Source organism: Peromyscus californicus, unplaced genomic scaffold (genome assembly GCF_007827085.1).
Source record: "Peromyscus californicus insignis strain IS unplaced genomic scaffold, ASM782708v3 Scaffold_22__1_contigs__length_63687245, whole genome shotgun sequence".
Classification (NCBI taxonomy): Eukaryota; Metazoa; Chordata; class Mammalia; order Rodentia; family Cricetidae; genus Peromyscus; species Peromyscus californicus.
The window spans coordinates 12,301,600-12,326,954 of NW_026294525.1; the positions used below are offsets into that span (position 1 = coordinate 12,301,600).

General features: G+C 40.7%; 1 protein-coding gene across 1 annotated transcript in view; it reads left to right on the plus strand.

The window, feature by feature from the left end:
* The window catches only part of Nox3 (NADPH oxidase 3), a 62,231-nt gene extending 47,556 nt beyond the window's left edge, over positions 1–14,675 (plus strand). The window contains exons 12-13 of the mRNA XM_052751591.1: positions 3,270–3,394; positions 14,480–14,675. Coding sequence (XP_052607551.1) covers positions 3,270–3,394; positions 14,480–14,606 — 252 coding nt within the window. The 3' untranslated portion in view covers positions 14,607–14,675. The remainder of the gene's footprint in view (positions 1–3,269; positions 3,395–14,479) is intronic.
* The last annotated feature ends 10,680 nt before the right edge of the window (positions 14,676–25,355 follow it).

Genomic DNA, 25,355 nt, shown 5'->3' on the forward strand with positions numbered 1-25,355 from the left:
GGGAGAGAAGAACAGAACCAAACTAGACTGGAAGCAACTAGTTAAGATATAGCAATAAAAAGACCTCTAGCTATCTTACTGTGGAATAAAAAAGATAAACATGCTGGGTAATAAACGACAACCCAGATATTAGGAGTCTTAAAGTTTGAATTTGTCACTTTTAAGAGTGGCATGGGTGACTGTCACTAATTGGCTGTATCATCTGTTGAATTCCTAATTGGTTCTGATTCTATGCTGCTCAGAGTAAAACAGAAAAGATTCCCTGTTGCTTTTATCCAGCCTTTCATATTGAAAAGCATGTGAGCCAGAAAATTAGTATGGACACAGGATTTGCATAGAGAGTTCTCTCTCTTAAGGGGTTCTCAGAAAGCAGGTTCAGTGTGTCTTCTCATCTGAAGCTGAGATGACCTTCTGCTTAGGCAGGTGTTCTGCAAGCCACTATAGTCATGGAGTATAAAGATGGAGTCTGGCAAAAATTATGTATCAACTCGCTATTCCAATACTGATTAAAAAAAAAAAACTATCACAGTCAGTATGTCAATGATGACTAGTGTATCAGAATCCGATTGGACTCCCCAAACATGGGAGTTAACAAAGCCATTATACTAGGTTACAAAAATGTGTGTTTTAAACAGTGTTTTCTGTAGAGGATACGTAGATGGTATCATTGATATATACTTTTAAGGGAAATATGTTTAAGCTAAAGAGCTTTTCACCAATCACCAAATTTACAGATGATTGCTCTATCTGTTTTGTGAATGCCCCCCCCCCTCAACTCCATTGTACCTTGGCTTTGTGCTTCTGTAAATGAGTAAGACCCTGGTTGAAATTCTAAAGTTTTATGAATTTTTATGGTCTTAATTGTAGTCCTCCTTAAATATTTAACCCTCTGGGATCATTTGAATTGCAGGTTTCTTGGGAACCAGGCTTGAGAGACCTTAATAAATTATAAAGAGTTAATTATGTTTTCCAAACAGACATTTTCCCTATCCCAATGGGATTGTTGACTGATGATCCCTTTGGTGAAACACAGCCATGATTTTTGTTTTAACTTCCCAGCCCCTGGGTAGCTCTACCACTTCTAAGGCAAATTGGTCCCAAGCATCCACTTAGCCAATCCCTGTTGCTTGGGATTTATGAGACTCAGATTCTCTAAACAGAATTCCTAAGTGGATTTTGTGACAACACAACCCTGCCCTGCCCTATCTTTGCCCCTTTCAAGACTAAGATATAAAATATACTTTTTTTCCCTAAATGAAAGTAAATTAAAGTTGGTAGCTTCTTAAGTTTTTCCCGTGGCATGTCAGAAATTCTTCACACTTCCAGATTTTGAGCAGGAAATCAGTAATCTCAACATTTAAGGAAAAGAAATAGTTGGTGCATTCTGTCAGTAACTCAGGCACTGAGAGGCTGTTTTAGAAATAGCCGGTTCTGAAGCTGAATCCAACAACCTCAAAGTGGCAAATTGACAAGAACAGAAGGGACAGATGGGAGAGGTATTATGAAGGGCAACTCAAAAGAGTTTGAGATTAATTGAACAGTGGGCTGAGAAATATGGAACAGATAGAATTCCAAATGTTTGAACACCAGAGATTGGGCGTTCCCACAGACGTAAGTATGGAAGGTCTTTCTCCCCCCATGAGATAAAACTGTAATGTCTTCACAAGTACTTTAGGGGCCTCCTTATCCTGACCTGTTTCTAGATGAGCCTCACTATTTTCCTATTGCCCCAGAGCTGTTGACTGATGGATGCTTGTGCATCCTGCTGTGTGCATTCAGGCTTTCAAGTCTTTTGCTCCTGGTGGTTCCTCTCTCTGACATGCCGGTCCACATCCTCTTCCACTTCCCCATCTTCACACTGCATGGAGTCCTGGTTCCAAACTCTTGCAATATGAGCACTGTTACCTAAGGTCAGACTTGCTGGACAGCAATTCCCTGTAGCCTGGCATTCCGAAGGCCAGTCTGCCCCTGTCCACTGGTCTGCGGACAGCCACTGTGACTTGGATATGAACCTCTGGCACTGGCTGCCTTCTTAGACTAGGGAGAGAACCATTCAGGCAAGTTCCCTTCAAGCAGGAAGCCACTGCCGCACAAGCCGAGTGCAGCAGGGCTGTCATTCAAACTGCCACAACTATTAAGAGTTAGAGGGTGAGGTGAAAATCGGTGTGTGAGCTCCAGGGTTGGTGACGGCTCTCGGGGGTGGTGCAGAGCACACATACCCAAAGTGGAAAGAACAAGGTAGCTTCTAGAATCTACAGGGGCTGAAGCCAATGATCGTGCTTTAGTAGGTAATTATAAGGATTATTGTGCCCCAAGCTCTTATTTGCGGGCCCCTAATTACACAAGGGCTGGGTGAAGTCACTGGATTTGAAGTCAGTCACTTACAGAGCTCCATCCAGACCCCTTACTCTTCAGCATCCTATCACACCTTCATCAAGTGTATCGTCCAGTGCTTAAAACCTAATACTATACAGTTGGCTCTCCATATCTTTGAGTTCCACATATGTACATTCAACCAACCAAGGACTGAAAATATCTTTAAAAAAATATATCTGCACTGAAAATATAAATCCTTCTTATTTCTTTACATTATTCCCTAAACAATACAGGACAACAACTCTTTACCGAATAGTTGTGTGGCAGTAAGGCTTTATAAACCAGAAAGATGATTTAAAATATATGAAAGGATGTGGGTAGGTTACACACAAATATTCTTAAGCTTCTGCAGACTTTGGTATCTGGGGGAGGGGCCAGTCCTAATATCTGGGAATGACCGTCCATCAACCATGTCAACTCCGTAGGCAAATTCAATTGTAAAACCCAGCTTCCTCCTGGGCATTTCATGGCACTTTAATCTGGAAATGCCCCTTCTCAAGTCCCCTAGAGTTAATATTAAATGAATGGGGACAGCAAGGGGAAACTGATTTTTGAGAAGTTTGGCAGAAAGAAAACTAACTTGTTCAGTATTTTCACTTAACCACATTTACTGTATCACTCTCATCCTTTCAAAGAAAGCCATCCTTTCCAGGCTATGTTTTTGCATATCTACTATATACAGAGAAGAATTTTGTCCCAACAAGAATAAATACAAAGACAGATGAGACACAATACTTGTAAAGCACATTGGGGACATCTGCTAATAAAGCATTTCGAGCCCTGTTAAAAAATATTTTAAATATACAAATGATGATAGTGAGTTCATCTTTTATTTATAGATGGTTCTTATGGTTGTTCTTTAATGTCAACTGATACTACAATTTTTAACTTAGGCTATTCACATAGCTTTACACTGGGATGAAAGCCTGGATGTGATCACAGGCTTAAAGCAGAAGACCTTCTATGGGAGACCCAACTGGAATGATGAATTCAAGCAGATTGCCTACAATCACCCCAGGTGAGCAAAGCCAGCTCCCTTCCCCTAGCCTGCCGGGATCCCCCTGAAGTCCATACAAGCTGTCGCTGGGAAGAAAAGTTCATCTGCAGTCAGAATTGAGAATCCAAGATAAAATATCCACCTTAGAAAATATGGCCATGGCTGTCTTATATTTCAGGAACCACAAACCTCTGTTTAACTGCCTGACAGACTCAGACGATCATCGATTACATTGAAAATCTTCACACTTAACCTCAATTTAAAGATGGTATTTCTTAAACAGCATATGCCTTCAAAAAAATCTTTGGAGCACAGTTAGTCTCTAATTACCCAACTAGAGAATTCAATTCTATCTAGCGCTACAGTGTGTCTAGCACGTCTAGCAGAAAAGGAAAAAGAAAAAGTTTTCTCAGACAAAGCAGGGATTCGACAGGGTGCTAAAGGACCCAGATCTAGAGCTGGGCTACTTAAGTGTCTGTCCTAGCTCTACCATTCCTGCTGGTAGAGCTAGGTCCTCTAACTACCCTGTGCTGAGTCTGTCTCCTCCTCTAAAAACTGTCAGTAATAGTGCTTGCCTCCCGGGCTTCCACAACAGCAACAAAAAGAGTGAAACATCTAAAGTGCCCCAAACAGTGACCTTTCGCTGCTGCTGCTGCTGCTGCTGCTGCTGCTGCTGCTGCTGCTGCTGCTGCTGCTGCTGTTTTCTTGATTTCAAGTGTTACTACTATTCTCATAACTCTAGAACAAACTGTAATGCATGGAGGGCCTTGCCTTGGGGCCAGAAGCCTGGAGTACTAGAAGTTTCTATCTTGGACAAGGAAGCTTAATTTATCTTTCTTTTTTAGCGTAGACATAAAGCTGAGGTGATAAATTCAAGCTCGGGGTTGTTTTCTTAAGTTAACACACATGCAGTGTGGAAGAGCTTGGTAAAGGGTAAGTCACTAAGACAGAGAGTTATCCATCCTCACGACTAGGTCATTCTTTGTCCTGACCTTCATCATCTATGCACTGACACTGTCTTCATATTTGAGGAAAGACTACAGGGAGGTAAAGAAATGTGCCATGTGGGCAACTGGAAACAAGCAAGGGCTGAGGTCCTGGGGCAAGGGACATTGTTCCTGTCATGATCGGAGGGGGGGGGGCAGTGAGTGGCACAGAGGAGATAAGAGGAAGAATCCTAAGAGATGGCATTTAGGTCAGGTGTCGGGGGACATCTGCAAGTCATCATAAGACTTTGGATACGATTGCCAGAGAAAGACCACTTAGAGGTATAAGTCCAAGACTGACATGAGATCACCCTTGTTGCTGTAAGAAAACAGACTGTAATGGGCCTAGGAGCAGGGTAGGGAGGTCAGTGAGGAGCAGGCAGTGGTGGCAGTTTGGTAGGCAGGGAACACTGGAGCAGTTTGATTCTGAACGTTTTCTGAAGGCATGACTTGTTGATGGACTGAGGCACGACCCAAGTTAGAATGAGCCTCCACTCATTAGCATGGACATGACCATGAGAATTGCTGTGTAGTAGACAAGGGATATGGGAAGCTTCATTTCTGACGTTTCACATAAGATACTTCTTAAACACTCAAATGTCCAGCAAGTGATACATGAAGCAGGATTTCAGGTGAGAACTTCAGTTGAAGGTATCAACATGTAAACTGTGTGTGGAGGCACAATATCAGAATAAGTGATCAGGGGCTGGAGAGATAGCTCAGTGGTTAAGAGCACTGATTGCTATTCCAGAGGACCCGGGTTCAATTCCCAGCACCCACATGGCAGCTCACAGTTGTCTGTGACTCCAGTTCCAGGGGACTTGACACCCATAGCAAAACACCAATGTACATAAAATAAAAATAAATAAAAAATTGGACTCTGACCTTCATAGAATAAATGATCAGAAGAGAATGGCAAGGGTCCTAAGCTACATTATATCCAGGGAACGAGGAACCATAATCTCTATGTGTGCATTACAAAGTTTGATATGCATTACAAAGTTTAATATGCATTACTCTTATCTATCTTAGCAATCATGCCACTTAGGGGTTCTGGGTTTTTATCTGTTCCCTTTATCTGTAAATCAAAAATCTACTCCTGTGTTTCTGACCACGTCTCCATTCTCCAGGACTGCATATGCATTTTCTCACTGGTCTTCCTTCACAGGAGCCATGCTTCTTCAAGCTCTCTGTAGTTTCCTTATGCTGGAATTCTTTTATGGTGAGTACAAATCATCTTTTGGTCAATTCAGCTCCTTTTCACATTTTTTCCCTATATTTTCTTTGTTCCAGAACTATGCCATTCTATTTTTATTGGCTGCCTCTGTGTCTGTCTGGCTTTAGTGAACCAGCTATTCTGACAGGCGTTGGGTGAGGAGGGGAAGTGAGAGAGAAGTCGTCAGGTAGCAGTCAAGGTTCACGAGCATCCATCGCAGTATGTGAAGTCGCGCTGGCTTCCACTGCCCCGTGTGCTGTGAGACGGACCTCTGCAAACTGAGGGTACAGCTTGTCCTCTCGGCCTGCCGGGGAAGCCTTGCACCCAATACAAGGATGTTCTGTGAGCGGTTCAAGACTGCTGAGCATGTAGTGGAGGGGAGAAACGAGCAGAAACTTGCATCCATCTAAGAGGGGCAGATTTCTAACTAGAAAGTCAGAGACAGTTTAACTTCTCACTGAAAAGTCAAGGGGAGGTAGAGGGATCCATTGCACAATGTGGCAACCTAGCTTCTTCTCCATGGACTCAGCTACAGGTGACTTGTCGGAGCTGCCAACCCAGGGCAGGTGGCCTTGGGAACTCTCCTCTGCCATCACATCCTGGCACTCACTTGTTTCCTGTGCTTCTTGTGTTGGCTCTTGTGGTACCCAGCTTTGAACGCTGGAACCCCACCTTGTCTCCAAACAGGTGCCTCCATCCCAACAACCCGCCCCCAGGAATCTCAGTTCCTCTCAGCCCTTACTCAACCATGGCTGCTGGGTCGCAACCTCTCAAGCCTCTCTAAGGCCTGAGAGAAGTGCCCCCTCACCTGACACCTACCTATCTGGTTCTTGTCCAGAGAAAACGGAATAATTTCATATGCAATTCCTTTAAAAAGCTTATATGTAGAAATTTTCATGTTATATGCTCATATGGAAAACCTAGGTGGTTTTGTTCTTATTTCTCATTTTGGAAAAAAGTATGGCTTTAGACAAATCTGTACCTTTAGTTTTCATTGATCACATTGATCACAAATGAATTTTCTGCTTCCTGGCTCCATGTGTGTGAGAGAGAAATGAGGGGCAATGACATGCACACATCCGTGTGGAGGCCAGAGGACCACCCTGGGTGTCATTCCTTAGGCACACACTCCTAGATTTTTTGGACAGGGTCTCTCCTTACTAGCCTAGAACCCCATTTTCCAAGTACATTGGGATGGCTAGCTGGCCAGTGGGCCTCAAAGATTAACCTGTCTTCACTTTCCCAGCAACTGGGATAACAAGCACTCTCCACCAAGCCTGACTTCTTTCATCTGGGCTCTAGCAAGCATTTGTCAATGAGATAGCTCCCTAGCCTAACCTCAGATTTCGAGCTTTTGAAGCGGACATCTTTAAATTCATGTCGATAGCTCAGTCTTTAGTATGATTGTCCTGCATTGATACTGCATTGTTTATCTTTGTCACAATATAAAGTTTGCAGCCCCATGGAGAAGGCCTTTCAAATCAGATCATTTAATTGTCTCCCTTCACTTGGAGGGTGCAAGCTAGACAGCCAGAATGTCAGGAAGTCAAAGGCAAACGCAGCCTTGTGCAGTCCCTGCTCAGAAAACGCTGTTCTGTAGACCCTGCGAGTTGAGGACAGTTCTATCTAGGTTGGGAAAACTGCGTCACTTTTCCCTGCCACTGTTGTCGGGGACATGTTCACCCCATACCAGAACCCACCATCAGAGCACACAGTTGCCCTTAATGGCTAGCTGCATTTCTCAGCATGGCAGCTGTGCAAACAAACTATCTTACTCAGGTGCATGACTTCATGTCTGTGAGGGGAGAAGAGACCCCTGGACTTAAGTCACTTCCGAACCAAGACATTACTGCCTACTTCCTACCTGAGGAAAAAAAAAAATGATTTAATATCAGATTTGTAAAGCTTGAGACTCTGGAACACATCAGCTTATTAAATAGCTTCAAGCATCAATATAATTAATATTAGATAAATCCATGCAAAATCAATCATTATTTCATCTCTGGAATGCCAGGCCCCTGGAACACGGCAAATCTGTGTGAAGCTTAGCGTCGCCCTTCTAGAAGACTTTTAAAATGACCTCCTGAAAATAATTTTTTGTTTTTCTTCTGTGTAAAAGGAGATTTATGCTTAATGAAGCTTTTAATGAAGAAATCACAGAAGGAGAATGCCAATAAAATCTAATTTTTAAACAAGAAAATCTAATATTGAGAAGTATTGCAATACGCTGGCCTTTGTCCAGATAGAAATGAAACACACAATCCAATCACCGCTCTGCACAAAGGACAAAGTAACATTAATTTTCCTCAGGATGGTTATTAGCGAGATAAACAGTATGTTCTCCCCTTATTATGTCATGGGGATGTTTGTTCCCAGCCCACTTGGCCACTCTCACAGGACAGGCTTGTCCTGCCATTAGCTGGTATCTCTTGGCAAAGATGGGTCAGGAAGAATTGCTGGATTTGTTAGTGGCCTCAGAAAAGGTTCTTTGTTCTCGAGAGCCTTTGAAGTAGGCTCTCAGCCATTGCTATTCACCAGCACAAAGCTAGGCATTCTTAGCGCAAACCCCTGTAATCACATTTACCTGTTCACTCAAAGCTGGAGTTTGTTCCCGTCCTAAGAAAGAGTTGAATCAAAAGAGCTGAGGGGAGAGGAGTGCAAAAAAAAAAAAAAAAAAAAAAAAGTTACAGAACATGAAAAACAGCACCAAAAATAAAGCTTGAAGGGAAGCAGATCAAAGCGGATTGAGCAAGTTCTAAGGGAGCCAGAAAATTGCAAAAATAACAGTAATAGGGAAACAAATTGATGGCATCAAAATGAATACAAATGAGGAACAGGAAAGACAATTTTTAAACAGATCAAAGGCTGGGAGAAGCAAACAGGAAAGTATATTCTGCTGTTTTTATCTGTAATTAATTTTGGTAATTATACAAGCTGATTTACAAAACCATGAGTATAGTTCTTAAGACAATCAACAAATAGCAAATGAACACATATTTAAAGAGGTCATTTCTTACTGTGCCCAAACTCTCCGACATGTGACAATTGCCAATTACTTCAATTACACAAGTGCAGAAAAGTATTCCAAGCACACAAGGCAAGTCACCCTCCCTTTAAAGTACAGTGGGCTAATTAATGCATGCATTGACACCTGGGACTTACTAATCTATAGAAATGTGTTTTGCGCAGAAATGGAAGCTGTGTTTCATTTTCTGTAAGCATTCTCAATATGCTGCCAACCTTTACACAAGTGTTCAGAAAGCAGGAGATCATCTTCAAGAAGACAGGCAGAGTGAAAACAAATATAGCTTTGTCATATCTAGCTATTTTTTGACAAACACACATTGTACATCTACTCACCCTTGTGGCTCAGCTGTTGTGAGCTAATTGACTAAGAGGTTTTTTCCACGGGGCTTCAGTTTTTGATCTTATACTTCAGAAAATATTTATAGTCTGCTGCTTTTGACTTACCTGTTAATATCTTCACCATGCCTTACAGGTGTGAACTTTATGTAATTAATTACCACAAAAACTTCCAAGATTTTCCCAGTTTTCAAAACTTCAATAGGAGTGTTTTTTTAATCATGGAGGGGGGCCCAAAGAAGAATGTCATCGTTTGTTAGGACAGAGGAACCCAACCCAGACATGAAGGTGTCAATGAGGGGGGGCTTCCAATCCATCTGACATGAATGTATTTTAGACCCCCATTGTTTTCAGAAGTGTAAAAAATACCTTTTTACTAAATTGAGTAATGTGTCCATCTGGAATCACATTTGCTTGTGTGCACACCCTTCAATTCTCATTTGTACATGCATATGTGCAAAAATGTTGTTAAGTGATATTTTTAGGAAATTAGCATTCTGATTATAGCATACAAGGGTCCTTTATCTAACAGGGTATCCTAAACATTCATTATATGACTAAAATGTTCACAACACTCAAAGAAATAAATTTAAATGTAAATCTAGCACACAATAAATTATAGCTTTGTAAGAAAAATAAAGCCACCATCATGGATGAGGGAAAATTGCCCCCATATCTAAATGGTACCTTTTCCACCAGAGGGCATCCAGCTCACTGGTTACATCCTAGTAAAAATTCAATGAAAATTGCTAGAATTGTTTGTTGTAGGGAGACTAAGGATATAAGTAAATAGTGGATAGACTTATTACTCTGCAAACTTACTTTTGATGACTTTATTTCAGCAAATTAACAGTTATGGAAACATATTTTTGGTTATTTATATCTTTACATGTCTTAGTGGAATGGGGGGTAAAGGAAAAGACAGAATGAAGAAAAATTATTCCCCCCTTCTCTGGAATCCAATACTATGAATCAACTACCCCTCTCCTCCTCTTCCTCCTTCTCTTCCACTTCCTTCTCATCCCCACCCCACTAAGGGAAGCAGCTTTATTCTCTCATACCTACTGGTAAGCATGAACAAGCAAGGGATGATGAGGCAGAGGAAAAAGAGTCAAGAATCCTAAGGACACAGCCCTGTGTGTCAAGAGACAGTTGGAAAGTGGGACAGAGAAGAGGCGCACAGGCGTTTTGTTAGTGGCATCTGCAGATCCAAATGAACAACAACTCAGTAATGCGAACACTGCATTAGTCACTTTTCTTATTGCCAGGACCAAATAAATACCTGGCAGGAAGCGACTCAGAGAGAGAGGGTTTATTGGGGTTGGTAGTTTGCGGATGCAGTTCATCATGGCGGAGGAAGCAGGAGGTAGGTGGTTGCTCACATTGCACCCATGGTCAGGAAGCAGAAGAAGATGGTTGTCTCTGCTCAGCCAGCTTCCTCCTTTGTGTTCAGAGTGAAAGCCCAGCCCCTTCAGGGAGTCTTCCCTCCTCCTCGGTTAACTTTCTCTGAAAACACCCTCAGACCTCCCTTTAGGGTGTATCTCCAAGGTGATTCTAAATCAAGTCGACAGTCAAGATTGACCACTGTACACTCGGAGAGAATCAGTACTGTTGCTGCTGGGCATTGACTGAGACATGGGTTACAAAGGGAGAGAACTGGCCAGCAGGACTATCATCTGTAGTTATGAAAAAGATGGTGCTGTATAAAGTGTAATTATGTGATAAATCATTTGGAGGCATTTCTAATGAAAAACATTCACTGGGAAAGATTAACCAGAGCTTGTGTGTCCACTGTCTGAAACAGTTTGTAGCTCTCAGTGCCTGCGTCCTAAGCCTTCATAAATCCGGAGGAAGCTTCTGTTTATCGATTTTATTTGCAGAACACACTCAGGGTATAAAGTAATTTGATTTTTTTTTTAAAACAGGGTTTAGGGTCTGCCCCAACAGGGTTATAACTTACCAAGCATAAAAGCCAACACATAAAAACAAACATACAATTTAAAGAGAAAGGGGCTCGTGCCAGCAGAACGCGCGAATCTGGGGAGGTGGTGGGATTACTCCCAGGCACACACCCACACTCCTATCTATCTGCTAGGCTGAGATCTCCTGGTGGGCGATATTTTGGATGCCTTGCATGCATGGCGTTGCTCAACTGTTTTGAGAGGAAAAAAAAACCCACATAAATCCCACAGAGAAGAGCATAGTGGTTATTTAACAAGTACAGGGGTAGGTAGCCGGGAAAGAACCTTCTTTGCTGTTTATCAGAGCTCAGAATAATTACTTGAATGTTAACCATTTTTTTCAACCTCTGTGAAATCTGTCCTTTTCTCATCAAAGTCAGCCCCTCAGACTCGCCATTGCCGTTAATGTTCTCCTTGATCCAGCCCCACACGTGTGTGCAAGATCTGCGGCTTGCAGGCTGTAAACCAGAGGATAAACGGTGTCTAGTGTTTTTATATTTCTTTTGCACAGAATCTTCTTTTTTAACTCTAAGCAATTGTGGATAATTAAATTTTTATAGAAGAATTTTTTTTCTTTAGCAATCCCATTAAGGCTCTGCTGTACTTGTCCATTGCCTCATAAAAGGGGGTGGGGGAACTACCACATCTGTGCCTTCACCATTCTGTGCAGATTCTCTCAGCTCCATGGTTTATGGGATGCACTCATGACCAGGAAACCCCAGACTTGGCGTCATAAATGCCAAGGTTGGTAAAAATCAAGGTGAGGACAATACCTTACTTGGGGACAGCAATGTGAGGAGAGATGGTGAAGGGCTGACCTCTAGGTCACAGTCAAGGGTGGATAATGAATGGCCTTTTTGAGACTTTCTGGTGACTGCATAACCATGACAGCTATGGACCTTGAGGACAGAAACGTTTGTACTTAGCTGTGCAGTGCAATAGCCTCAGCTTCAAAGAGGCAGGAGAGCTGTGAGGCCCTGGAAATACCAGTGGTCCACCTGGCAGCCCACAATCAGGATGCTTTGAAGTGGGGTCTTAAAGGCAGCTTATCAAAGCACACCACCGGCTTCTCAAACAGTGACTGTGGCTACAAATGAAAGGGCAATCACAACCTGTTGGGAACAGGCCAGTGGCAACCTCTTTGGTGACATTCACGCTAATGGGAAAAATATCACCACCCATAACAGCACCTTTGAAAATGAATGTAAGGATACCTCTGCACATCATGCCCAAAGCAAAGCTATGACTCCTCATCAGGAAGGGCCTTGCCTGACCTTTTTCACTCAGATGTTTCTGTCCAGAGCTCAAAAGACCAATCCCCTTCATTGACACCCCACTTCCCATCTTCTGTTCAACTCTGTGGAGCAGGAGAAGCCCTGCAGACACGTGTGATACTGGTATCCGAGAACTAACAGCTACAGAAACCACCACGGACTAAGAACAGGGCCAAGGCAGGCTTGCTATGCCTCCTTTCATCCTCAGAGAGAAGCTGAGAGTGCAGAGGAAATCCTGAGAGGAAAGGTCTCAAATGCTCCTGACTATATATATGAAGTAATAAGGCTTTGGGGAAATAATTATGTGCCCAATGCTTGCAGTAGCCAAATGATGGAGACATCAACCTGTAGCCTGAAGTTTCTCTGGTTCTGCCGGACCAGCAGTCAGGACAAATCTCTCCAACTCAAGTACCACAGCCACTTGGTCCCAAGTAAACACACAGAGGCTTATATTACTTACAAACTGTATGGCCTGTGGGTCAGGCTTCTTGCTAGATAGCTCTTATAACTTAACCCATTTCTATTAATCTATGTTTTGCCATGTGCTCCATGGCTTTACCTGTATCCCATTACATGTTGATCTTTGGACGGTGGTTGGGTGTCTCTCCCCACTCCCCTTTCTCATTTTACTTTCTTTCTTGGATTTTCCCACGTGGCTCCATCCTGCCCTGCCGTAGGCCAATGCAGCTTTATTTATTAGCCAATGGGAGTAACACATATTCACAGCATACAGAAAGACATTCCACATCATCAACCTCCTTAAACCATTCACCTTCTAGTTCCATAAACACCTGTAAATTGCCTCAAGTCAAATTATTTAGTACAAAACATCTTTTGAAAAAAAATTTCATAAATTAAGTCATAGAAAGGATATCTATGAAAGTAGCACTTAGACATTTTGGAGATATTCTTATTTGTAAATGAAACCATTTGGTGAATTCCTTTGAAGGTAGCTTGAAACGTGATTAAACCATCACCTTCTACCATGGGCATCATGATCCTGGAGCATGTTGTTAAAACAGGGCTCTGATATATGGTAGAGAATCATGCCACTGTATAATCGAAGCAGAGAAGGGCTATACAAACACTAACAAAAGCCAGGTGGAAGGAACAGAGGCAGTAGAGTGGGCTGGCCCTGGATCTGAAGAATTTCTCTGAGGCAGTACGGCTTACAGGGCCATCTGCCTCAATATTACCTGGCTTCACACCAAACACACTCTTCATGGATCCCAGCCAAAGAATCTGCAATTTAACAGTCTGCCTAACAATTTTATACTCAGTAATACAGGTACTTCTGATCTGGACTTGAGTAACTACTTCAGCATATACTGGAGACTAGGAAGAGAAGATGCCACAGGGCACAATAATATTGAATACAAGGGAGGAGAGCTGTGGCCTTTGTACTTTCCAATAGAGGTCGGTGTGTCCTGACTTCAGGAGACAATATGAACCCCTGAACCAGTGCCCTGTTGATACAGGAGCGGAGTCCCAAGGGACAGGAGCACTCTTGTGATGTGATGCAAAGCTATGTCCTCTCCACTATTTTCTGAAGTGCAAGGGTCAGAGATGACAATGTCTGGGAAACTGCATCTTCAGCAACGCTTTGTCCCTTCCATTCTCTTCGTTTAAGTCCAAATTGAATTCTAGTAGGATAAATAAATCAAGTTGTTATGGCTTTAATATAAATTTTATTATCTATAAAAATGGCAATGTTGAACAAGACGTTAGTCATAACTAACCCTTTTAAAAACTTTTTGAATACACTGTCTTATTTTGCTCTCTTTAAAACACACAATGTAATTGTTATCTTTAGATTATATATATACAAGGCCTCCAGCCCTGCCCAAGACCATGCAGGCAATAATCAACATGACCATTTGTTCATTCCTTCAGCAAATGTATAGTCTTTGTCTACTTAAGCCAGGTCCTAGGATAAGGACACTGGTCAAAAGTCCTGATCCTAGAATGTACATTTTATCCACAGATCCAAGAAAAATGTTGATCAAGCTCACCTGACCAAAACCCACTGTATCACAAACCCCTGTACTATTATCACAGCCCCCTCCGGCCTCTGGCCTCTTGAGTCCCTGGCTCCTGTGATTCTGGGAATCAAAAAGCTCTGGAAATCTTGATGGGAGCAATGTACTGGAAGCAGAAAGGATGTTAAGAAAAAAGGAAGTTGGTACAGACAAGAAAATAAATAAATAACCTTGCCACCATGCTGCTTCCTAATTGCCTGGGCCTGTCATGGCTTCCTGCTGGCCTTGCCCAGGTAACACTCTCTCCTTTTCTTACCGCCCCTGCAGCAGCAGCATTGGTGTGTTCTTCTGTGGACCCAAAGCCATGTCAAAGACTCTGCGAAAGATGTGCCGTTTGTACTCATCAGCGGACCCTAGGGGTGTTCATTTCTATTACAACAAGGAAAACTTCTAGATGCTGGAGGTAAACTTAATGCACTGTGCAAATGACTGTAATCAGAAAGGTCAAGAGTCAGGAGATGTTTCTCCCCCAAAGGACCAAACAGCAATCATTTTAGACTTCACGAATAGTATGGTTTTAGCCTAATCTACACTGTGGTTCCAAGATGTTAAAGTAGCCACAAATGAGAACACATCAGAACGGGCTAGCTGAGTTTCTGTTCTCATAAGAATTCATTATGGCCACCAAAGGTGAATCTCATATAATCTTTTCTGTCATACAATTTGTATTTGTGATAATTTAAAAATGTAAAAGTCGGGATTGGGCATATAGGTGAGTGGTTGAATACTTAACTAAAATGTAGAAATCATGGGTGTTTAAACTTAGGACAAGGGCCAGATTTAGCCTGTGAAATGTTGATATGTTAATCAACAACATGGTTAGAACTGGGTAGAACCACTGACAGTTTTCTGCCTTGCGTGACATATACATAAAAACTAAATTTCGTGTTTGCCTGTCCTCTCTTCTTCCTTCCTTCCTTCCTTCCTTCCTCCCTCCCTCTCTCCCTCCCTTCCTTCCTTCCTTCCCCCTCTCTTTTAACAAATAGTTATAGCTTAACTCAATGTCCATCCCATAAAATAGCTGGGAATGTTTTTAAAATTTCACCAATTTAGTCTTTCCATGCCCTGTTGCTGGTTGCAAAGTATTACTCACATCTTATAGTCTTCTCCACCAGTGTTAATGTTTTATAATCATTTCATCAAATATATCAAGACTGATTTGAAAATTATTGAGCCCCAGACAGCAGCAAGTAGGTGCATTAGTGGCATAATAAATCTTTTATTCAGGCTTTATATCAATTTATTGACTTCAGAAGACTCCTTTAATGTCCCTATGCCTGTTAATGTGTCCAGCTGAAACTGTTTAATAAGCAGCCATTGGGAACTGTATACCACACCATATTTTCTTACCTTTTAGATAATACATTATATGCAATAAAACAAAAGCATTTGCTGAAATTAGGATAGACTGTGCTTTTCCAATGTTTCTTATCATTGTGGACTATCATAAAAAGAAGTAAATTGGTCTGATATGCTTTGATTTTTACAAAACCCAGCAGGTACTTAAGCTTTTTCATGTATTTCTACAGTACAAATTTATTATTTACTTTCTATTATCAATTTTTTTTGTTTTGAGTATGATTTCACTCATATTGGTTTAGGTGTACTCATATAATCGGGTATATTTGATAATATCTCACACATGATTTCCACTTCCTCTACTTGGGAAGTTTTCAGTATCTAAAAGTATCAGATAGATGGATAGATAGATAGATAGATAGATAGATAGATAGATAGATAATCATTTGAAATCTAATTGAACACATTCAGGAATACTATGCAATTATTTTTCCATTTAAACTTGATTCAATAATTATTGCAAGAAATTTCTATAGTCAAATCTAACTTTTAGGCAGGAAATTAAATACATTAATTTTCTCCCCTTAATCATATTCAGTTACTACTTTTCTTTCCTTGCCTATTTAAAAATAAAATGTACTGTTTGGTCATGCAATTATGTCTAATAAAATAAAACTTTTTCTGGTAGAATGTAAGAAATCCAATTGCTTATTATTTCTGTAGATACTGTTCAACTTTTTTTAATATATGGAGAGATTCTCACCTATCCAAACAGAAAAAAATATAAAAATATGATTTCAGTAATGTTGCAATATCCAAATTTAAAGGGAAATAATTTATTCAAAACAGAAACATTCCACAAATATTATTCAAGGTAATTAGGTACATCAATAAACATAAATGGGAAGACATGTGAAAATGGGTACAGGTAGTATTAACTGAATTTGAATATTAAATATTCTAAAGATATCAATTTATTTGAAATTAATTTCTATGCTAAATGAAACTCCAATTAAATTAAAATTTCCTTGATTTTGATTTTAAATAGTATATACTCTAAAGTTCACTTGAGGCAGTACAGGAAAAAAGAAAAGCAAAAAGCTGGTGTGGGGAAGAAACATGGAAACTGGAAAGGATAAGGAAAGAGAGAGAGGACAAGATAAATGGAAGGGAGGGGAGAGAAGGGGAGGGGAGAGAAGGGGAGGGGAGGGGAGAAAAAGAGCAGACAAGAGAAGTGGGAAAGGGAGAAACTTCCTGTGTATAGAAGAAATCATCCTGAAGGGGGATCCCCTCAAGCATCCAAAGAGGAAATTGGCATTACCTGCAGGTGAACAACAGTAAGTGTGGGCAGAGCCGCCTCGACTACTTCCCTCAAGACCTAATGCTAAGAAAATCCTGTTTTAAAAGTACTAAGGTACCTGTGGGCCCCATGAAATTAACTCCCCAAAATGAAGGCAAAAATACAGACTTTCCAAACAGAACCAAACAGGACACGCCCTCGCCTCTCCAGAGTAACTGCCAAAGGATGTACTTACTTCAGGAGGGAGGAAGTTCAATTTACCAAGACACAATGTGCAAAGATGAGCCAAGAAAAAAAAAAAATGTTTTGTCAGAATCTCTACATGGTGACTGCAAAGGACAATAAAAGATTAGTCATGAATAATTGTGTGGGAGTAGGGCAGGGGTAGAGATGTGTGGACACTCCCCATCATGTTTTTTGAGACAGGATGTCTTGCTGAGCCTGAAACTGGTAATTCAGCCGGACTGGCTGCCCAGCAAGGTTTGGGGATCCTCCTTGTCCTTCCTTCCCTAGCACTGGAGTTAAAATCACACACAGTGCTTTTTCACATGGGTGCCAGAGGAACCCAACCCACAGCAAGCTGTTCACTGGCTGGGCCATCTCCCCGGCCCCTGAAAGAATATTTTTAAAATATAAAGGTGAAATACTAGATATCACCCACTTGTAAGACAGGAGGACACTGGAATCCAGCATTCCATGGTCTTTTCATTGCTTGGAAAGACAGAGCTACTGTGTGTTCAGTTCTGTAAGTAAGTAGACGAGGCGACCTGGAATGGCCCATTGCGCATACCACAGTGACTCTATCCGTGAGTTCTGGTTGAGCCTAAGCTTTTAATTAATTTCTGGGGTGGTCCAGAAAAGTGTGAGGCTGTTTTCAGGTGAGCTGTGTCTCTGCTTGAATTTACACGTGAAGCTGTCAGTCTGTCCCATTTCCACTCAACTGGTCTTCGCAGGCTCTGCTGTACTTAGACCATAGTCAGTCCCCATCAGGTCTCTGTGGATATCTCTCTGGCATTTTCTGTCATCATATTGCTATGGTGAAGTATGGAGCTAACTCCTTCCTCTCCACTTTATAAATTACTTTTTTTTTTTGGCCTGGATGGTTAAATAATTCTTTTATCTATGAGACTCGGAACTTTTGAAAAACATTTCACATAATTTTTTTTTGCTATATTATGCTGTCAGGGGTGGGGGTTTCCTTCACCTCGAGGACATTCTCTTATATTAGATCTTTGAATACATTTGTATGTCCTTTGTTTCCTCCTTTTAGAACCATCAATTATTTTAATAATGGATCCTTTTCCATTCTGTTAATTATTCTAATGTTTATAATCTCTTTGTATCCTTTATTTATATCATTTCCTCCAAATTTTTACTGGCCCAAATTATTACTGTTGGAACTCAAACTGGTTCCTGTTTTAGAAAACAACAAATAAATATATGGTGTGCTATATAACATTACCAGTAGAATCTGGGCAGTATTCAAAGGTGGGTTTTTGTTTTTGTTTTTGTTTTTCAATGAAAACTGTAAATCTTAGTAATCAAGCTCAATTGAATAAACAAAAATTATAAATAAGCTTCTCTCTGTTCAGCCTTTGTTTGTGACCGTGGGCCTCCATGTCCCTTCTGCTCTCGATCTGGTTTGTCCCCTTTGTTTCTTTCATAACTTGGTCTTTTTTCTCTCTCTTATTCAGGTACCTGTCGTCAAGTTTTGCACAGCATGAATGGTGACATAGTACTTTGGTCACAGTTTCTACCCAGTTGTTACAGTTACTTAATTGATTCTTCCATATTGTAAATAAACTGTGCGTTATTTTTCTGCACCCATCATATCTGAAACTATGTCAAGTATCTCTCTTTTTCTTCCCCCTTTCCTCCCACCTCCCTTCCTCCTCCCTCCCTCCTCTGTATTTTTACTCAGACTTAAACTGGACCAGATTACCTAGTCCTATTCTACACCCTGAAGTCTACAGTGAGTTTTCCTGCCTCTGTCCAAGCACCTCCATTAGGAGAGGTGAGGGATGTTGATAGTGAGTGTACCTCCATCAGGAGAGGTGAGGGGTGTTGGTAGTGAGTGCACCTCCATTAGGAGAGGTGAGGGGTGTTGGTAGTGAGTGCACCTCCATCAGGAGAGGTGAGGGGTGTTGGTAGTGAGTGCACCTCCACCAGGAGAGGTGAGGGGTGTTGATAGTGAGTGCACCTCCATCAGGGGAGGTGAGGGGTGTTGGTAGTACACCTCCATCAGGAGAGGCTCTCAGGAGCTCTCTTTCAACAGAGAAAGTCAGCTGTCTTGCTTCTTTTCTCCCAAATCTACACATGCACAGCAGAAAGGGAAAAGGGAAAGAATTTCAACAAACTTTCTCACTCAGGAGTTTCTGACTCACCAATAAGGCACCGAAGAAATACATGAGTAGAAGCCAAGCCACATTTCTGCTCTCACTCTGCTTCTGAGGCCTTGGCCTCTTTCTTTCATATGGTTTTTTTTTTTGGGGGGGGGGCTCTCAAGTGCACACACCTGGGCATGTGGAGGCCAGAAGCTGACTTTGGGTGTCTTCCTTCATGGCTTTCCACCTGATGAGACAGGGTCTCTCAGTGATACTGGAGATCACCAATTCTATGAGAATGGCTGGCCCACACTGGAGCTCCAGGAACCCTCCTAGCTCCATCTGCCCAGTGCTGGACTACCCAGCATGCACCATTGCACCTGATTTCTACATCAGGTTTGGAGATGCAAACTCAGGTCCTCATGCTTATATCTCAATACCTTTGCCAATGGAGCCATCTCCTCGACCCTTGGCTTTCTTATATTGGTAGTTTTTCTTAACACTGTGATCAAAATACCTGACAGAATCAACACATGGGTTAAAGATTTACTTTGGCACATGGATCCTGAGATTCTCCATCCATCACAGTGGGGAAGACTTGGTGGTAGAACCAGCTTCTCCATGGCAGTGGGAGCTTCCAGCAGCAAGCCTTCCCATGGAGCAGAGTAGCAAGCAGAGAGCATGGTGACACCAGAAGCTGATACAACCTTCAACCTCCCCTCTCCCACACCCCATGAGCTACTTCCACTAGCCAGGCCCTACCTTTTAAATGCTCCCATCACCCTCAAAATAGCACCACAGGCTGAGAAACAAGTGTTCCCAATGTGACATTTCAGATTCAAACCATAATGCTTCTCTCCAGCACAAGTTTTTGAGCTGTATTGGATTACACTTGTCCTTTATCTTCTTTATTGGTCAATGTGTGCGACACTCTGAGGGTGAATGCCCACAGCATTTTCTTTATGATGCACTAACTGGATTATTATCTCCACAACTGTGGCTATTTTCAAGGCCCACAATGGCCTCCATCCAAGAAGTAAAATGCAACTCTATTTTTAATCAGCTACTGAAATCATTGGCCAATTTTCTTTCAGAAACAGTTCTATTGACTTCTGTGACACAAGCATCTCTTTGCTTCCATCTCTGATACCTCTGCCCAATTTCAAAGTGTTACTGTGTCTTCAAACTTGGTCCTCCTCTCTTCTGTCTGTTCTCTTGACTTGAAGACCTCAAACACCATCTGTCTGCTAATGAGACCCAAGACTAAAACTCCAATGTAGACATCCCCCTTGAAACTCCATGACATCCCAGCTATCTGCTTCAGCAACTGAGAATAAGTATCTTATGTTCATACTTGAAGAAGCAAACTCTTCTTTTCAACTTATAGTTCTACTCTTCCTCCAGTTTGTATTATTTCAGTGACTTCCCCCATCATCTGCTAAGAAGCATAAAGTAAATACATTAAGAACTTCTAAGTCCTCTTTGTCTCCCCTAGATCCCGCAACAGTGACTATGAACTTTGTCCAAAGTCATTATCTTAACATGTTATTTATTTCTGATAACCATTTCAGAAAAGCATGGGTTGTGCATTCGTGGCTTGCAATAAGTACAATCAAAACTTCTAAGTTAATACTATTAATCTGTCTCATCCAACCACAAGCAAAGTGTTCTAACAAACAATATCCATGCACTGCCTTGGCACAAATAAAGCCCTGGTTTCTAGGGTGGCCAACCTTCTCCACCTCCAAAAAATGGGTGGATCCTGATTGAGTATGTTTTTTCCCATATGAGTCACCTTATTCCTAGATAATCTAAAATATTTTCTTATACATCTTACACATCTTATATACCTATTAACATATTGCTATTTTTAATATTTATTTATTTTATATATATGGTTTTCTATCTCCATATACACCTGCAGGCCAGAAGAGGGCATCAGATCCCATTATAGATGGCTGTGAAACACCATGTGGTTGCTGGGAATTGAACTCAGGACGGTGCCAATGCTCTTAACTACTGAACCATCTTCCCAGCCCCCTAACACATTACTATTTTACCTCCTCTCCTTCCCTTTCTTTCCTGTCAACTCTTTACATTGTTTTCCTAATGACTTTTATGAGAAAATGCACAGCCCTCCAAGTTTCTTCCTTCCCATTTTCTCCCCAAATGGACAGAAGAAAAGCTGCTCGAAGAGGTTTCTGTTGTTGTTGTTTGGGTTTGGTTTAGTTTTTTTTTTTTTCTATAAGCTTCAAGCACTTTCAAATTACTATAAAAACTCCCCATTGTTCTTCAAGGCAGCAGCTTATGAATGATACAGGATCAGTTTAGCTATTAAATTGTACCAACCCCCAACTATGGAAACATTGGCATGGCATATTTTATAATGATTTTCTGCCATCCTCTTCAAATCACCAATCAAATTTCCTCAGGAGTCCAATTTACTTCTTAAAAAATGCCTAGAAGTGTAAGAACAGTTCTAACTGTATAAGACACCAATACATGTACTAGAATAAATAAAACTTTTACAACAAAAAGGATAAAACTATTCCTTCATGCTATCTGTCCATACTACTTTGAATGGAGGTATTACTCAGTTACCGTCCCAAATTCCACCTACACCCTATCAATAATTTCTGCACTACACTTAAAAGATGTGTGCAGAGGCTAGAGAGTGAGTTTTTAGGGTTGGGTTTGTGTAAAGAAAAAAGTAAATAGAGAAAAGGAATCTTCAGTCTATTTATGAGGTCTTGGAGTATTCCCAGGAGAGCAGTATAACAGACCAATTAGAGACAACGCAACCAAAGATTTGAGAATTGAATGCTGGTTAACATTCCTGCTTGAGTTTTAGATCAGCACATGGTTGACAAACAGTGGAGTCTATCAAAATGATAATTTTGCACTAATTTTGTACATAACATTGTAATGCCCTTGGAAATTAAGTTGACATTTGATCCACAAAGCCTCCAAGTGGGCCAGGCTGTATATTCTTAACCTAAACCTGCTAACTGCCATCTATAACAGAAGGCCTAAATAAGAGTGTCATAACACTGTTTTCAAACTGTATGTGGAACAATCCAGCAGTTCTGCCATATAGAAATGTAAGGGAAGCTCAACTCAGGTAGGAAAACCAACACATGTCAACACCAACATGACACAAACATGAGGAAAAGCGTTACAAAACAGCTCATATTAAAACATTCCAACCAGCAGTTAAAATCACTGGAAAACAAATGAAAAAATAGTCTCAGCAAAGAAGGTACAAAAAGAACCAAATGCAAGTGTTAGAATCTATACCAACTGCAAGACTCACTAGATAGGTGGATCGTAAGAAGAGTGTCCCTCCAAAAGATGTCCTCATCCTGATCCCTGGAACCCATGACATGTGATGTCACACTGCAAAAAATGAATTAAGATTCTAGGTAAAGTTATGACAGCTTTGAGATTGTTCCCTGGGGATGAAAGATTAGCCTTGATTAACTGGACTAGCCAAATGTTATCACTGGACCATTACAAATGACAAGAGAGGCAGAAGGTTCAGAATCCAAGAAGAAGTAACAGGAAAAGTGGGGGTTGGCTACAGAGACAAAGGGCGCTAAAGAATGTGGAGAACTTCTAGAAGTCATAAGGGAAAGGATACATTCTTTCCTCTAAAAGATGCAGAAATGAACACAGCCTGTGATTTTAGTCCAGAGATATTCATGGTTCACCTAAAACAAATGTAAGATTTTAAAAAATGTATTATTACAAGCTACAAAATAATTATTTTTGTTATAATAACAATGGATGACATATAGATCAAAAGTAAGATATCATAAATTCATCACTTCTCTTCCAAACAAACTATACATTTCAATCGGAGTCCTAGAAAGGTTTTTCATGAAATTTGACAGACTTTTTATACATATGTAGAACAGAGAGAGATTAGCAGACAAAACTCAAGAAAGGAGTCCTCAAGCTTTTCTGTGGAAGGCCACACCATGAATATTCTGAGCTGTGTTGGCCACATATGGTCTTTGTCACATCTATTCCTTTGATTTTGTTTATTTTTTAATTTTAAGAATGTAAATCATCCTTAGCTTCAGGGCTATGTATAACTAGCAGATGGATTGAGCCCACGGGCCATACTTTGCCTATCCCAGAATTAGAACATGGATACACTTCACAATCCTGAAAAGGGGGAAAAGCATTGTTGAGGAATGTATATCTAAAGGAACCATTCCATTAGATTATATAGCAAGTAAAACAACATCATTTATAAACTTGTGCAATACATAACCAAAAGCATATTGTAAATATCAGGAATGATATATAAACTAAATCACAAACCCTAATTTCATAATATTAATGATTTCTGGTGAGGCAAGTGTATAGGAACAAATGAAATAAAAAAAGGAGAGTTTCAATAGTGTAGGTAATATTTATTTCCTAAATTAGCTTTACAATTCGTGTTACACCAGCTATAAATTTGTGTAAACATGATATATTTCATAGTTTTTCAATAGTCTTGACATTGAAATACATGACATGTTAGATCCCAAAGCAAGTCTAACAAATTTAAGAAAATTGAGATGATGTTAAACATATTCTCTGACCACAGTGAAAGTAGAAGTTAGCAAAAAAAAAAATAATAATTCTGGGAGATTTAGAAAGTGTGGAAAGGAAACAATAGGCTTCGGGATGTTGAAAGGGTCAAAAAAGAAATCAAAAAGAACATTTAAATGTTCTGAGACCAGAAGAAAAGAAAACAGGAGAAGTAGAGGCATGGCATAGTCAAGTTATGAGCTCCAGCAACAGGAACACATCATAGTCAAGTTATGAGCTCCAGCAACAGGAACACAACATAGTCAAGTTATGAGCTCCAACAAAAGCAGCTAAGAGAAAACTTTATTGCAAAAAAGTGAACAGCTACATCACAAGAGAAGACCAGTCTCAAGTAAGCAACTGCAGGGGTTGTATGCCAATGAAGAACAAAGTTAGCTGAAAGTGAGAAGGAAGGAAATAAAAACTATTAGAACAGATGGGGCAAAGATGGGAGAAAAGAGAGAAGAGAGAGGGGAAGAGGGAGAAAGGCAGAAGCTAGAAAAACACCAGTCAAGATCAAGGACCCTAAAAGCTGTTTCTGGGGGAAAAAATAAACAAAATCACCAAACCTTTAACCAGAATGACAAAGAAATAAAAGGCTCAAACAAACAAAATCAGAGGGCTGGAGAGACAGCTTGGCAGCTAAGAACCCTTGCTACTCTTGCAGAGAACCCAGGTTCATTTCCAACTCCTGCACCGCAGCTCACAACTGCCTGTAACTCCAGCTCCAGGGGGAAGTGATGCTGTCTTCTGGCCTCGGTGGGCACCAGGCATGCATGTGGTACATATACATACATACGAGCACTCACACATACACACACACACACACACACACACACACACACACACACACACACACAGAATAAACAAATCTTTAAACAATTAGGACTGGAAAAATGGTCATTGCAACTGCACTATAGAGATACCAAGGATCATAAGAAATTGCTATGGACACCTACAGAAGAAATCAGATAGACTAAAGAAACTGACAAATTCCTGGAAACATGCAAACTGCCAAATCAGGAGGAAGTGGGAAATCTGAGTAGAGCAATAATGAATAACAAAAATAATCTCTTGCAAAAGTAAAACTCAGGACCGGATGGCCTCACTGCAAAATTCTACCAAACATCTGAAAACCTAAATCAATATTTCTCAAACTCTTCTCCAAACAATAAAGATGACTGGACACTCGCAATCTCATTTTACAAGACCAGCATTACCTTGATTCAAAAACTAGGCAAGGTATTACAAAAATACTGTAGATCATGAATAGATTGTGAAATATATATATATATATATATATATATATATATATGGCTATAAAATGCATGTATATATATATATGCATTTAAATGGAGTTACCATATAATTGGTGAGATATTATCCCAGCTAGACATCATATGCTACCAAGTAAAACCCCAGTAACAAGAATGGATTACGTTATTTTTGAGTTCTTGGCCTAAGCAGTCCTATAGACACCTCCCCACATACAAAAAAAAAATTATAGGTTATTGCCAATACTGCTGGTTACCCTCCACAACCCTATCTCATCTCATGATAAAAATAACCATCAAAGTTGACAAAAGATTTACATGTAAGACCTGAAACTGAAAGATGTCCAGAAGAAAATACGGAG